Source organism: Geotrypetes seraphini, chromosome 1 (genome assembly GCF_902459505.1).
Source record: "Geotrypetes seraphini chromosome 1, aGeoSer1.1, whole genome shotgun sequence".
Taxonomy (NCBI): domain Eukaryota; kingdom Metazoa; phylum Chordata; class Amphibia; order Gymnophiona; family Dermophiidae; genus Geotrypetes; species Geotrypetes seraphini.
In genome coordinates this window covers 134504369-134521373 of record NC_047084.1, presented here as the reverse complement: position 1 = coordinate 134521373, position 17005 = coordinate 134504369, and the positions used below count along the sequence as shown (strand labels likewise).

Here is a 17005-nt window from a genome sequence, read left to right as displayed (position 1 = left end):
CCACTTGGACCCCATGGTAGTCATGAGCTCGAGGAAGTGGGCTTCCATGAGCGACCGCATCGAAGCCGACAAGGGGGGAGCCGCATCTGAAATGGGACCCCCTGTACGGTCTTCGCGGTCCCGAGTAGTCGAGTGCTTGGCCTTAGAAGCCTTAGACAATTTAAGAACCACCAGGGGAACGGTCTGCGGAGTTACCTGACCTGAAGAGACCGAAGAAGGCACCGGAACAGGAGGCGGGGGTCGAAACCGGAACAAAGGAAGCCGGTTTCAAAAGACCCGATGCAGCAGGAGCAGAAGCCGACTTCGAAGGCGAAGGCGAAGCGCTGGTCGAAGCTGAAGGTTCTTTGGAAGCCTTCATAGCGAACATCGACTCCCACAGGAAACAGCGACGCTTGAAAGCATGTGCTGTTAGAGTGGAACAAGGCCGGCACAATTTCGGAAGATGTTGAGGCCCGAGACACTGTAAACAGCGTCGATGCGGGTCCGTCAGCGAAATCGCGCGCTGGCACTTGATACACTTTTTAAAACCGGTAATAGGCCGGGACATAGGCCGAAAAAGCTCCGCCGCTAGATCGAAGCTGCGGGGCCCCAGCCACGCGGCCGATCCGGTCGAATCTATGGAAATTTTTTTTAAAAAAACAACAAGAAAACGACAGAAAAGAACACACGATAAGAGAAATAAACTCAAAACCGCGAGCACTAGAAGGCAAGAACAAGGGTTCACTCAGCGCAGAGAGTTGAAGCAAAACTTCTCAGCTCCGCGGAAATAAAAGAACTGAGGAGACACACCCGGTGCATCGGGTGGGAAGGCACTCGCGCATGCATGGTGCGGGCATCTTGAAACTTCTGAAGTTTCTTCAAGCAAGTATGCTTGTGAGACGTCCGCATCGGGGCTCTGTCGGATGACATCACCCACTAGTGAGAATACCTGCCTGCTTGTCCTGGGATAATAACGAGGAATGACCAATAATATTCATATTCCACAAGTGTTCAATTCATTAAATGTTTTCTTCTTTCCTATCTGAACAAAATCCTTCTTTTCTTCCAATTAATAGAGCCAGATTCTGTATTATTATTATGTCAAGGCTTCTGAAACTCTTATCATTTCTAAGTAGACATTAGCTCAGTCTTTGACAAAAAATCCTTTAGTTTCTCAGGATCCTCAAAATGTAATGTCTTATTTTCACTTGTAACTAAACTAAACTAAACCTTAGGTTTGTATACAGCGCCATCTCCACGAACGTAGAGCTCGGCACGGTTTACAGAGTTAGAATAGAAAGGAACTATAATGAAGGGTTATAGGAAAGGAACTAAGAAGATAGAGAAGGACAAAGGTACTAGAGAGTGGGAGGTGTTAGATTTTTTGAAAAGAGCCAGGTTTTCAGGTGTTTGCGGAAGGATTGGAGGGAGCTTGAATTTCTGAGCGGGGATGTGAGGTTGTTCCAGAGTTATGTGATTCTAAAGGGGAGGGATGTTCCTAGTTTTCCTGCGTGGGATATACCTTTTGTAGAGGGAAATGATAGTTTCAGTTTTTGGGAGGGTCTGGTGGAGTTAGGGTTTGAGGAGTTCCAAAAGAGTGGGATAACGGAAGGAAGGATGCCATGTAGGATCTTGAAGGCTAAGCAGGCACATTTAAAGAGGACTCTGGAGTGTGCTGGAAGCCAGTGAAGCTTGGGCAGGACTGGGGAGACGTTGCTGGATAGTATAAACCATATGTAAACCCTTTTTCTCTCATTTGTGGCCTTAACATAAGGAACTGCTTCTGTGTGTTCGCCGTCGACTTTGCAAAATCTGGCACCAACAACAACTTAGAACTCTTGTAGTTCAAATTTTTATCAGCTTTAGCCAATTTTAGTATATCTAGAGCCTGCTGGAAGCGTAGTAATCTAAAAATTAATGGCCTTGGGCTCACTTGGTTTGCTGACCGCCTTGTTGGAATCCTGTGAGCACGTTTTATTTCCAACGGGCTTTTTGAATTAAACTGTAGTAATTTAGGTAACAGGTTTTCTAAAAACTGGATAGTATCTCCCCCTTCCAAGCCTTCCGTCAAGCCAATAATTTTCACGTTCTTTCTTCTTAACCTGTTCTCGTGATCCTCAAGTTGTTTCTTCATTTCTTGAATAGTTTGTCTGTCCTTTTTACACTGCTGCGCATTAAGTTCTGTCTGCTCCACTCTAGTCTCCAACTGTGAAACTCTCTGGTTTGCGATCTCCATTTGTTTGGTTAAATTCACTACTTATACTTGCATTTTCCTGAAGCATTTGTTTTATGCTTAGTAATTCTGCCATTACATCCGTCTTGTCAGACATTTCTGCGGCATCTGTAGGGAGGCACTTTCGACAGCTGGTCGTGTTTTACAAGTTTCACCGTCTCTCCTACTGTGAATGCTGTTTCCAACTTCGTTTGATGCGTGGTAGCCATATTACTTTACTTCTTTCACTAATTACGGGGAAGAAAAAGCTCTATATAACTTAACAAATTTCCTGCCTGTTGTCTGAGTTAGAGGAGCGCTGCAGTTACACCTCCTTCTTGTGCACTGCCAAGCCATGCCCCTCTGCCATAACATTTATTAACATGGGTCATTAATATGCACTGATAAACAAATTAGGTGGGGGTTTTTTTCCATTTCTTTATTCATTTTTTCATCTTACAACAAGTGTACAATATTACATCAATTAAAATCATATACATACTTGAAATTCTTTCCTATTATTATTTCAAAACATATATTAAGCCCCTCCCTTTCCACAATCATTGTAAATCAAACATATCATACATGTAATGTGTTCAAAATATTGATTAAATCAATAATATAGCAATATATCCCCCTTTCCCATTATTATAATTATACTTTTAGTGTAAAAAGGTGTCTAATCATTACAATATGTTATCAATGGCCCCCCAATTTTTTTTTTAAATTATTATAATTCCCTTTTTGTTTGGAAATTGTTCTTTCCATTTTGTATATATGGCATAACGAATTCCATCAGAAGGTGTAATTAAGTCTGGTGTAATCTTTCCAATTTCTGATGATATGCTGAATGGCAACTCCTGTCATTATTAATAGAAGTTTTACAAATTAGTATTGTTTTAATTTAAACAAGTTAAATTAAATTTGCTAAGTTTTTATAATGCCATTTCCTTTAACTACACATCAGGGAAATGTAGTTAAATTTTTACAAATCGAGGTCTGTGTTAACTTTTTGCACACTTTAATGCTAATGGGTAAAAGGCTCTCATGGAAATTCTATAAGCTTGTGCCAAGATAAAGTTGCTTATCTGTAGCGGAGATTCTCCATAGACAGCAGGGGATTGCAGGCACACTTGTTGGTGAAGTCCTCTGACTGAGCCTGAGTGTCAGTGATCTCCCCTAGCTATAGTAAGCTTTTGAGCTTACTAAGCATGTGTAGGGGACCCTGCCTCTCCTTGTCAATTTTGTCTCTAGCAAAGAAAGGGGAAATATATTGTGGGGATGATGGACGGGCAAGTGTGGATGCATTCCCCTGCTGTCTATGGAGAACCCCCATTACAGATAAGCAGAGGAAATGCAGGCACACTTGTTGGTGAATCCCAAGCTATAATAAACAGATGGGCGGTGGTGAGAAATTACAGCACAAATAAGTTTCTGAGGACTGATTGTCCAAATTGTACATCTTGTGCTGAGCTTTGGTCTAAATCAAACACACAGAACCACTACTGAAAACCAAAATGACACTGAAGGTATTTTATATACAGGGTAACAAGCCTCAGATTATGGAGCTTCACCAACTTTGGGTTTTTCAAAGAGAAAATATCTGTTCTATTGCTCCTCATTACATCACCAGCTTGAACAAAGAAAAATGGGGAGACCCAATGATCCACAGCGAAAATAATCCACCAATGAAAAAAAAAACTGTGGATACAGATGTTCTGGAGATAATTTATTAAACACTGACATATAAAACCATGAAAATTCAATTTAAAAAGTACAATGATAAAAAATACAGTGATAAAAATCCAACCGGACCCTACACGGTCCGTGTTTCGGCGAACACGCCTTCCTCAGGGGTCCAATGGTTTGCAAACTCACATATAAAGAATTGGACTGAAAACAGTCTATTGTCTTTAAACCTGTGAGCAAAGAACACCGCAGACAAGCTTAGCATTTTTTTGCTATTTCAGCTTGTCTGCGGTGTTCTTTGCTCACAGGTTTAAAGACAATAGACTATCGGCATCCTGGCATCATTATGTCTTTCTGGCAGGGTGTGCAGACGGGCGGTCGAAGGTTGGGAATGCCTGTAGCCCACATACTGACCTCGGAAGCTCTGGGAAAATCTGTGATGTGGAATGTGCGTATTGTCTGGAGAGTTTAGAGCCCTGAAAATGAGAATGTCCAAAACTCCCTGAGGGTCTGGGTCTACTATCAGGCAGGGTCTTTGGCCGACAGTCCAATACTGAATCCATGAGGACATCCACACCTTTGCCAAACAATAACTTCCCCTTAAAAAACAGCCTCGCTAAAGTCGCCTTGGAAGTGAAATCACGAGCCCACTGCCTGAACCAGAGCATTTGGCGAACACTTTTGCCAGCACTTTCAAAAGGCTTAAAAGGCATCCACTATATGATCCATCCCAGCCATCAGCAGTTGAGGAGGAGGCTCCACTGCATCAGTCTCTAGCATGCACAGGCAAGACAGGTGCATGCAACAAAAGACGTCACCACAGCAGCTTTGATGCCCAAATTGGCTGTTTCAAAAGGTCTCCTGAAGACCACATCCATACGGCGGTCCTGCATATTTTCAACACAACTCCCCCGTCACTGGGAAAAGAGGTGCGCTGTCACTTGTGCTACTAAGGAATCCACCTTGGGCTACCCCAAAACCTGCTGATACTCCTGCACTACTAGATACAAGTGGGACATAGCTCTAGAGCTCTTCAAAGTACCTTCTGGAGAGCCAAACTGCTCAGAGACCATAAAACTCTTATCTGTATGCCAGGGAAAGGTTGCAGAGTGTGAGTGCCCACTACAAAGCCAGGGAGAAGAAGTGGATGGAGCTAGCTGAGTCACTAAGTTCAATTCCTGCAAAGATTAAGCTAGAAGATAAGGCAGAGCTACAAACCTAATTAAGCGCAGGACAGTAGAATCATCATCAGGATCTGGAACCCCCAAAGGATCAGCGGATCCAGCACACAAGCCTGATTCCCCAATCTGGGAAGAGCTGCACTGTCAAACAATGGATCAGAGAGGTCAGGATCAGCATCCGGATCCCCCAAATCATGAGTAGGCAGAACAAAAGCTAGTTGGATCAGGTGGAAGCGAGGACACGCTTGAAGGCACCACGCCACCCAAAAACATCCTGGGGCGAAAAGAAACTGCTCAGAACATTTTTTTTTTTTTTACTACAATTTAGAGAATTACTACAATTTAGAGAATTTACTCATGAATTTAGAGAAGGTATCCGGCTCCTGGGGCATAGAGTCACCCTTAGATGACTTAAATTTCCGTGTCTTAGGCTGCGGAGGGTCCACAGCCAGGAACAAAGAACCATCTGTGCCAATCCTCGAAAGTAATGAAGGCCACTCCGCTGGGCTGGCTGAGCAATTGATCACCTGCTTCCATTGGGGGAAAGCTAAGCTGGTTGCTACATCCCATCCCCCTCCCAGCAGCACCACACGGCACTAAAAGCGCTAAATTTGCGCAATCATGGTATGAATTCACAAGAGACCCCAAGCAGTTTTCCAGGCAAAAATCTAAGTTTTGAAGAAGCAGGGAGAAGAAAAAAAGATTGCTAAAAATCCAAGATGGCCATCAGCACTAAATTCACGCCAAAAGGAGAAATTAGGTTCTTACCTGCTAATTTACTTTCTTTTAGCTTCTCCAGACCAGTAGAGGTTAACTTTACGAATGGGTATATATCTAATCATGACCAGCAGGTGGAGACTGAAAACAAAACTTTGGGACAGTATATCCTAGCCCCTCCTCTCTATTTCCCTCAGTCTGCCGAATAGCCAAGCAGAACCAAGAACTGGAAAACAACAGAGAGAAAAAACAATACTCCGAAAGGAGTAACAAATAACATACCCAAAATGCTGTTGGAAAATGCAGAGGAGAAATTCCCGAAGGAAGAATGTCCCCACAGCTCGCCAGCTAAGCCAGCCGAGCCACAGCCGCTGTTCTTCAATTCTCCCCGGCCCTAGAAAAATACTAGAACTCGCAGCAAAAACCAAAAACTGCCCGCGCAACAGCCCCAACAACAACAACAACAGACAGGGTGGGGACCTCTACTGGTCTGGAGAAGCTAAAAGAAAGTAAATTAGCAGGTAAGAACCTAATTTCTCCTTCTTTAGCACTCTCCAGACCAGTAGAGGTTAACTTTACGAATGGGACGTACCAAAGCAGTCCCTCTCACGGGCGGGACCCCCGAAGGGCCGATACCAATACACGCTCACCGAACACCGCGTCCCGACGCGCCTGCACATCAACCCGATAATGACGAACAAAGGAATGCAAGGAAGACCAAACCGCAGCCTTACAAATATCCACTGGAGGCACGAGCGACGACTCAGCCCAAGAAGCCGCCTGACCCCGAGTGGAATGAGCCTTGAGAAACTCCGGAACAGGCTGCTGTTTCAGAAGATAAGCGGAAGCAATCGTCTCCTTGATCCAGCGCGCAATAGTAGCCTTAGAAGCGCCAGCTCCCCGACGAGGACCCGCCAGGAGGACAAAGAGATGATCGGACTTCCGGAATTCCTGGGTCCGCTGCACATAAGAGCGAAGGACCCGACCGACATCCAACTTGCGCAGCTGCCGTTGCTCAGAAGAGCCCTCCCGACCACCCAAGACCGGGAGAACCACCGATTGATTGACATGAAAAGGAGAAACAACCTTCGGCAGAAAGGAAGGAACAGGCCGCAAGACGACCCGCTCCCTAGAAAACTCCAAGAAGGGAGCCCTACAAGAGAAACCCTGCAGCTCAGAAACACGCCTAGCAGAAGTAATGGCCACCAAAAAGACCGCCTTCAAAGTAAGGTCCTTCAAAGAACAGACGTCCAAGGGCTCGAAAGGCGGACGCACCAAAACAGAGAGAACCAGATTAAGATCCCAAGAGGGAACCGAGGGCCGTAGGGGAGGCCTAAGCAACTTGGCCGCCCGCAAAAACCGAATCACATCAGGAAGAGCCGATAAACGCTGACCTGACACCAACCCTCGAAAAGCCGACAGGGCCGCAAGATGAACCCGGAGAGAAGACCAAGCCAGGCCTCTATCCAGGCCATCCTGCAAGAACTCTAGAATGTTAGGCAGAGAAGCGCGAAAAGAGGTCACTCCCCGCGCCCGACACCATTCCTCAAAGAGACGCCAAACCCGCACATAAGCCCGAGAGGTAGAAAGCCTCCGGGACCCCAACAGTGTAGAGATCACCTTGTCTGAATATCCCTTCTTGCTAAGGCGACCCCTTTCAAGAGCCACGCCGTAAGACAGAAGGGAGACGGGTCGAACATGGGAATGGGACCCTGCATCAGAAGGTCGTCCGAGAGAGGCAGAGGAAGAGGATCCGCTACCAGGTGCCTCACCAGATCCGCATACCACGGACGGCGAGGCCAATCCGGCGCCACCAGCACCACCAAACCCGGATGGTGAACAATGCGAAGAAGCACTCTGCCCACCAGCGGCCAAGGAGGGAACACATACAACAGCCCCTCCGTTGGCCACTGCTGGACCAGAGCATCCAGACCCTCGGCCAGACCGTCCCTGCGACGACTGAAGAAGCGGGGCACTTTGGCGTTGCCACCCGTGGCCATCAGGTCCATCAGGGGCTGCCCCCAAGCCTGCACTATCAACTGAAACGCCTCGGCGCCGAGACACCACTCTCCTGGATCTAGGAAGTGACGACTGAGGAAGTCTGCCTGAACATTTTCTACTCCGGCTATATGAGAGGCCGAGAGGTCCAGCAGATGGGATTCCGCCCAAACCATGAGCAGAGCCGCCTCCTGCGCCACCTGAGTGCTCTTGGTGCCCCCCTGACGATTGACATAAGCCACCGCCGTGGCATTGTCCGACAGCACTCTGACCGACTTGCCCATCAACAGGGAGTGGAAAGCCAACAGCGCCAGACGGACCGCTCTGGTCTCCAACACGTTGATCGACCAGGCGGCCTCCTCCACGGACCAGGTGCCCTGAGCCGAGTGACCCAAACACTGAGCCCCCCAACCCAAGAGACTCGCATCCGTCAGGAGCACTGTCCACTGCGGGAGATCCAGACCCACCCCCTGAACAAGGTGAGGGGTCTGGAGCCACCAACGCAGACTGCAGCGCGCCAAGCCTCGCAGGGGAACCGGAACATCCATCCCGTGCCTCTGGGGAGACCACCTCCGGAGCAGAGCATACTGGAGAGGACGCATGTGGGCCCGCGCCCACCTCACCACGTCCAGGGACGCCGCCATCGACCCCAAGACCTGGAGGAAATCTCGCGCCCGAGGACACCGGGACGCCAAAAGCAGGCGAATCTGAGATTGCAATTTGCTCACCCGGCCCTCTGGGAGGAAGACCCTCCCCAAGGAGGTGTCGAACAGCACCCCTAGGTACTCCAGACGCTGAGCCGGGACCAACCGACTCTTGGAAAGGTTGACCACCCAGCCCAGCGACCGGAGAAACTCCACCACCCGAGCAGTAACCCGGGAGCTTTCCTGCAACGACTTTGCCCGAATTAACCAGTCGTCCAGGTAGGGGTGTACCAGGATGCCCTCCGACCGCAAGGCTGCCGCGACGACCACCATCACCTTGGTGAACGTCCGAGGAGCCGTGGCCAGCCCAAAGGGAAGCGCACAGAACTGAAAGTGCCGACCCAAGATCGCAAAGCGCAGGAAACGCTGATGAGAGGCCCGAATGGGAACATGCAAGTAGGCCTCCGTCAGATCGAGAGAAGTGAGAAACTCCCCCGGCTGAACCGCCAGAATGACCGACCGCAGAGTTTCCATACGGAAAGAGGGAATCTTGAGAGCCCTGTTGACCCCTTTTAAATCGAGGATGGGCCGAAAGGTCCCCTCCTTTTTGGGCACCACAAAGTAAATGGAGTACCTGCCCGTGCCCCACTCCGGAGGGGGCACCGGAACAACTGCCCTGAGATCTAGCAAGCGCTGAAGGGTCTGGCGAAAAGCCTGCGTCTTCCCCGGAGTCTGACACGGAGAAGCGAGGAAAAAATCCGGCAGAGAGCGGGCGAACTCCAGGGCATAACCGTCCCGCACCACCTCCAGGACCCACCGATCGGACGTGATCTCGGCCCATTTGGGGAAAAATTCGCGCAGCTGAGCCCCCACCGGAACCAAAGGGGGCGCCGGCAAGGCGTCATTGTGCAGGACGGGAAGCGGGGGAACCGGCGGAGGGATTCCCTGCCCCCCGACGGGCCCCCCGAAAGGGCTGCATGCGCTGGAAGAACCGACCCCGGGAAAAACCCGGAGACTGGAAAGAAGCAGCCCCACGCCCAGGGCGATACTTGCGAAAATCCCGCAAACGCCCCCTGGCCGCACCCCCCCGAGACGCCGGGCGGGCACGGTCCTCCGGCAGACGGGGAACTTTCGAGTCCGACAGAGTCTGAATCAACTTATCCAAGTCCTCTCCAAACAAAAACGACCCCCGAAAGGGAAATTTAGTAAGCTTAGCTTTGGACGCAGCATCCGCCGCCCAAGCGCGCAGCCACAACACACGCCTTGCGGCCACGCCAAAAGCCATAGACTTAGCCGAGATCCGCACCAAGTCATATAGAGCATATGAGAGGAATGAGGCCGCCATCTCAATCTTCGCAACCTCCTGATCCACCAGAGACCAGTCGTCAGACTTTCGATCCAAGACCCGCTCCGCCCACCGAAAAACGGCGCGAGCGACCAGTCCCCCACAAATAGCCGCCTGGACCCCAAAGGCAGAGACCTGAAAATTTTGCTTAAGGATGCTCTCCAATTTGCGCTCCTCAGGGTCCCGCAAGGCAGAACCGCCCTCAACAGGCACGGTATGCCGCTTGGAAATTGCCGAGACCACCGCATCCACGACTGGCGAAGCTAACGTAGCCCGATCCCCTTCAGGAATGGGATACAGGCGAGCCATGCTGCGCGCCAGCCGAAACGGCGTCTCCGGCGTTTTCCACTGCTCCAGAATAATATCCCGAATATCCTGATGCATAGGAAAAGAGCGGGAAACGGAACGGATCCCCCGTAACAGGGGGTCCCCCACACGCGGAGTCTCCGGCGGCGCGTCCTCAAAACGCAAAACCGAAGAAACCTGTTGAATAAGGTCAGGCAGCTCATCTTTCTGAAAAAGGCGCACCACGGACGCCTCGTCACTGGAGAACGGGAAATCCGACAACCCGCCGCCAGCTTCCGTCCCCTCCAGAGAGTCCTGGAACTCCTCAGAAGGGTCCAGGTCCTCCTCCAGACCGACCCGTTCCTCCGACCACAAATTCTCGTCCCACGACACCCGCGGACGCTTGGACAAGGGAGGCGGCGGAGGGGACGTCACGCCAGACGAAAGAGGCAAAGCCGCAGGGAGCGCGGAGGAAAACCCACCTCCCGAAACCCCCTGGGCGCAACCGGGACCCCCAGCCGCCTGAAAATAGGCTCTGCATAAAGAAAAGAAAAATTCAGGAGAAAAACCCCCCGAGGGTCCCAAGGGACTCCCTGCCACAGCAGGGGACCCAGCAGAACCTTGCCCCTGCATAGTCAAAACAGGGGGAAGGTCACCTGAGGTGGAAGACAAAATGGAGGGGCCAGACAGAGAAGATGGCGGTTTTCCCGCCAAAAAAGCTCCCTCCATAGCCTGAAGCGGCTGAGAAACCTGAATAGTCTCAGCCGCTAAAGCAGGCAAGCCGGCATCAGCTGTCAAAAAATCAGCTGAGAGGGAATCCTTCGGGGAATCCCTCCGTGGGCGGTTGTGGAAGACCGGGCTTCCCCACTGCTCCAAGCCGACTCGCGAGGCACCATCGGCGGGGAGCTCTGGGCGCCTGCAGCCGCTGCCGACGGAGCTCCACCACCTCACCGACCCAAACCGCCGAGTTCAGGCCGGCCGCGAGTGCCTCGCGGCTGGACTAAAATTGTGTCCTACTCCCCCGGAGAAGGGCACAATTGCTCCATACGCGACCTAGCTATAAAAAAGTGCTGGTTACATGAAAAAATACAGTAAAATACAGTTTTCTTAAAGGGAAACAACCCTTCAGACCAGCACTACCTCAGGATTTTTTTTTTTTTTTTTTTTACAGAACAGACTCCACAGGCTCTCGAAGCAATATGCCTTGCTTGACTTAGGGGGCAAGGGATACTGCTGAGGCTCCTCTAAAAAAATGTGGGGAGGTGGAGGAAGTGGGGGGAGGGACCCCGCTCGTGACCCGCCGGGTTTGACACCCCCGAGGTCGGACGAACCCCCAAACAGAGTCCGCCCAAGCTCCGTCCGGCTAAAAACAGGGACAATAAACCCCCTAAACAAATTCCAACAGCCCTACCAAGGGAGATGGGTACAGATCACTCAACACCTGCTGGAGACTGAAAGAAGACTGAGGGAAATAGAGAGGAGGGGCTAGGATATACTGTCCCAAAGTTTTGTTTTCAGTCTCCACCTGCTGGTCATGATTAGATATATACCCATTCGTAAAGTTAACCTCTACTGGTCTGGAGAGTGCTAAAGAAACACAATATTTTTCACACTTCCCAAATTCCAAAAATGGCGATTTTAGGATTTTTCAGGGGAACATGCAGAAACCCCTATTTTTAAACTTTCGCCGATGTCTCTCACAAGCTGTCAGCTCCTTGTACTCACTGTGACCTGATATACTGGACTCCACCTGCTCACAGCTCTTTATTAGTAGCTGTAGAATAATTCACTGCCATAATGCTTGGAATGCTCTCACAAAACTGATCTTAAGGCTGCTGGTGAAACCCATACCACCGGATGCGCAGTAGGACGGGTGAAGGTGCGAAAATGCAGCCGGCATGCTGTGGAACACCGCTAAACCCCCTAAGCGTGCCTAACACTGCGCTTGACCCCTGCTTAACAGATGAGACTACTTCAGGGAAGGCCATGAGCTCCAAGGAAAACTATACAGACTGGCTAACAGGGATCGATTTGTCAGCTACAGACAGAAGTCTGCAAATTCTCAAGCAGGCTGAGCTCCAAAATTGCTTCAAACGCGAAATTACCTGAAAAGGGGACATTACATCGAATTTAAAACAATAAAATGGGGAGAGCAGAACACATACAGCTGCAGACATGCTTTCAGAAGGAAAAACTGTAGAGGGCACTAAACCGATCAGTGAAGTATTACAGAGGCAGAGTGGATTCCTTCTGCAGAGAATGCAAGTATGGAGAAATAACCCTATTGTCTCTAGATTCTGTTCGTCTATTGCAGGGGTGTCAAAGTCGATCCTCGAGGGCCACAATCCAGTCGGGTTTTCAGGATTTCCCCATTGAATATGCATGAGATCTATTTGCATGCACTGCTTTCATTGTATGCTAATAGATCTCATGCATATTTATTGGGGAAATCCTGAAAACCTGGCTGGATTGCGGTCCTCGAGGACTGACTTTGACACCCGTGGTCTATTGCACTGGAAATGCATTGTCCTCAAGCATGTGGCTTCTCCCCCGACCCCCTTCCACTTTCCCCTTTCTGTCCTGAGCCTGTGTGGAGAAGCAGAGTAACAGAAAAAAAACCCCAGAAAGAAAATGGGAGTCACCCCAGAGGTCTTCAGGGCCTCCAATGGCCCTCAGTTCTTGTATTGAAGAACTCTGCTTTAGGCTAAGGCAGCTCTGGTCCATTAGATCATTTTCTTAGTTCACAACATTTTTAAATTCTAATTTAAGCTATTATACTTCCTCAGCTTGATTATTGTAACTCTTTATATTCAATAATTATAAATGTAAATGCTCCACTTTTTATATTCAGGAATTACAACATACACTTTAATTATTACGTAATGTTGAAGCTAAATGACTCTATGATTCCTGTAAATTTGATAGGGTCACTCCTTTGTTAATGGATCTACACTGGTTACCTGTAAAGATATGTTGATTTTAAAATAAGTTGTTTGATACTGAGGGTCTACAAAACACTGAACTTGCTTTTCAACTCTTTTAACCTTGAACTATCCAACTAATAAGAATGCTCATTAAGAGTATTTTGGAAGGTTCTTTTAAGTTTCAAGGGATAAAAGTTTGGGACTCTTCTATTACAGTTTAGAAAGATGTGTTCTGTTATTCTTTTCTGTATAATGTTAAAATCTTATTTATTTTCCAAATATTTTAAGATTTGATTTGAACCAAGTTACTAGTGTTGTGGTACTCCTAATTCTCAACTACTGTGTTGACCCTTTAATTGAAATCCGCTCACATTCCTACTGTGAAAGGAGCGGAATATAAAATAGAACAGGATGACTAAATCAGCAGAACTAAGAAAACATAGCTCAATAAATTTACCTCCTTATCCTTGTTAATTCCTGACATGAAAAGCTGTTTGTACTTGTCCTTGAAAGCAAAGTTCAGAGCCTGGGTAGGAAAATATCTGATGACATTTGCCAAGTTGCCACGCCAAAAGCTTAAAAAGCCTAAGGAGTGAAAAATAAAACAACAAAAAAAGCAAACAGAATATTGGAAATTATTAGGAATAAAAAGAGAATAAAACAAAGAATATCTTATTGTTTCTATATCGCTCTATGGCACCTTAGGTACAAAAGGGTGAAATTCTGGTTGCCAAATCACTAAGAATTAGAAAAGGTACAGAGGACAACCAAAATAATAAAGAGAAAGGAATGACCCATATAAGACAAAGGGGATATACCACTTTTCTGTATTTATAATCATATTGCTTTACATATTATATACAGGTACTTATTTTGTACCTGGGGTAATGGATGGTTAAGTGACTAGACCAGAGACACAAGAAACAGCAATGCTACTCCTAAAGAGGTTAGGACTCTTCAGTTTGGAGTCAGCGGAAGGAGATATGAATGGGCCATAAAATCCTGAGTAGAGTGGAACAGGTAAATGCAAATCAATAGTTTACACTTTCAAAGAATACAGTACAACATAGTAAATGACAGTAGATAAAGACCTAAATGGTCCATTCAGTCTGCCCATAAGCCATACCCACTAAAAAAATACATGATTAGATTAACTTGACTCTTCTTTGATGTTTCTGGGCCATAGACTGTAAAGACTGGTATTGTCCTAGGTTCCAAATGCTGAAGATGTCATCCACGCTCACTCTAGCCTATCCAACCATCCCGTTGTTTGCAGGACGTCTACCGTAAAGTCTGGCCAGTAACATCCCCCTGTTCCATATTAGTGGAGTTCACATTGATGCCCATCCCAGACCATCCTACACCGAATCACCATGCAGATCTGTCCAACACCGGCCTTAGCTCTCCAATTTACATCTTTCATTTTCATTCTCACAGGGAAACAGTGCCCTAATACTCCAGTTTGACCTCAGTAGTGCCTTTGACCTGGTAGACCATGACATTCTACTCAACTACCTCGATTCCATAGGCATTTCGGGACAGGTACTAACCTGGCTCACAGGCTTCTTAAAAAACCGCACCTACCAAGAACACAACGAGGGAACCTACTCCCACACCTGGTCCAACCCCTGTGGTGTCCCACAAGGCTCCCCCCTATCACCTTCTCTATTCAATATCTACATGACTCCACTGGGACACATGTTATCTGACCGAAAGTTGAAATCCTACATCTATGCAGATGACATTACAATTGTCATCCCCATCTACTCATTCTCGCAAGAAACAGAGCAACTCATCTCATCAGTACTTACTATGGTCGAACACTGGACCACCCAGTCCAAACTGAAAATAAATCCAGAAAAGACCAAACTCTTCCTAGCAAGTCCCAACCACAAATTAACGAACACCACCTTACAACTCAACGGCCTAACTTATCCTATTAACCCCACCATCAAAATCCTTGGAGTCATCCTAGACTGCTGCCTGACCTTCGAAGACCACACTAACACCCTGGTCAAAAAATGCTTTTATACCCTCTGGAAACTCCGTACCATCAAACATTACTTCGACTTCCCCTCCTTCAGATTGCTGGTCCAATCCCTAATCCTAAGCACACTGGATTACTGTAATATAATTTATATAGGCTCCTACAAGAAAACCATCCAGCGACTGAGACTTATCCAAAACACCGCGGTCCGCCTAATCTTTGGCCTCAAAAAGTCAGACCACATCACCCCTTATTATAGAAAACTGCACTGGCTGCCAATAGAAGCGAGAGTCATCTTCAAATTCGCCTGTCTCAGCTTCAAAACCTTAACTGGCTTATCCCCGATTTATCTATCTCACCACTTCGTGTTCCCTGGAACCACTCGCACGCGTAATGCCAACCTGTTTACCTACCCTTCCCCAAAGGGATGCACCTACAAAAGATTCTTCAATAGAACTCTCTCATACCAAGCTGGCAGATCGACAAACTGCCTGACCACCCTTATCTCATCTGCCCCATCTTACTCATCCTTCAGGAAATCTCTCAAATCTTTCCTCTATGACAAATTTCTAGAACCTCCCCCATCACCAAATAATTAAAGACTACCATCCAATAATTGATACTAGTTGTCTTCCTGACATTCTCCACCCTGCACTGGTTTTGTACACTGCTTTGTTCTTTATAATGCCTCTCGCACTGCCTCTCCACTATATACATATCTCTGCTGTATATGTACTGTCTCCTGTATGATAAACCTACACTGTTTCTATGCTGTATAAAATACCTATACTGAATATGTACAGTTCGCATTGTATCTTCGCTGTAAATGTACAGTCTCTTACACTGTAAACCGCTCTGAACTGTTTGTGGTACTGCGGTATATAAAAATAAAGTTATTATCATTAATTAGAGATCCTCTATTTTTATCTCACGCTTTTTTTTAATTCCATCACTGTTTTCCTCTCCACTTCCCTCGGGAGGGCATTCCAGGCATCTACTACCCTCTCTATGAAGAATTTTCTAACATTGCTCCTAAGTCTTCCTCCCTGTAACCTCAAATTATGCCCTCTAATTTTATCATTTTTTCTTCTCTGGAAAAGATTTGGTTCTATATTATGCCTTTCAAATATTTAAACGTCTGTATCATTTCTCCCCTGTCCCTCCTCTCCTCTGGAGTAAACATATTTAGGTCTTCCAGTCTATTCTCATACTTCTTTTGACTCAAACCTCTTACCATTTTTGTCACCTTCCTCTGGACCATTTCAAGTTTTTTTATATCCTTTGCCAGATATGGCCTCCAAAACTGAACACAATACTCCAAGTGTGGCCTCACCAAAGACCTATACAGGGGCATCAATACCTCCCTTCTTCTGCTGATTACTCTTCTTTCTAATCCACAAAAATCTAGCCTACTCAAAAAAGAGGGGTCAGAATAATATATACTAATGAAAAGAGACCTGCTTTCAACTCTCAATGGGCACTTAAGACTGAGGATACGTCGCACCATTGTTGTACATAAATTTAGAGTTTTAAACTCAGGGCATTCAATCAGTTCATGGGAACTTCTCACGAGTCAATAAGGAGTTCACCAGGATATATTCATGCATATTTGCACCCTAGAGTGCATAGCAAGAATAATCCACAAACATCATACTGTCTGGCCCCGAGTATGTTTTATATTAAATCAGATCAGTGCTTGTAACTTTTCAAATGAATTATAAAGTGCTATAAAATTACCCAAAGTGCAAATTTAATACGAGAGTCAAAAATATTTAACAATATCAAATCACTTCAAAAATCCTTCATTGTCAAAGGCAATCTTCTTGACTATAATCCTCAAGAAAAGGGAAACTTATCTTGAAGATCGCAAACATCCGTCTGGTTCAAAAGTCCATTAAAGGGAGTGCCTCAGCTGATTGCCCTACAGAGCCTCGTTTCATATCCTTCCTCAGGTGCAAACTCAAGGGCACTTCACCCAGCTATAAATTTGAATGCTGCTCCTCATAAATGCGGCTCATTTCAAAGTGAGATCTATTTTTATATT

At 47.0% G+C, this 17005-nt stretch overlaps 1 protein-coding gene across 1 annotated transcript in view; it reads right to left on the bottom strand.

The window, feature by feature from the left end:
* SLC25A31 (solute carrier family 25 member 31) overlaps positions 1 to 17005 on the bottom strand; it is a 145588-nt gene that overhangs the window by 101458 nt on the left and 27125 nt on the right. Inside the window, exon 2 of the mRNA XM_033938877.1 lies at positions 13432 to 13559. Within this exon, the coding sequence (XP_033794768.1) occupies positions 13432 to 13559 (128 nt within the window). The remainder of the gene's footprint in view (positions 1 to 13431; positions 13560 to 17005) is intronic.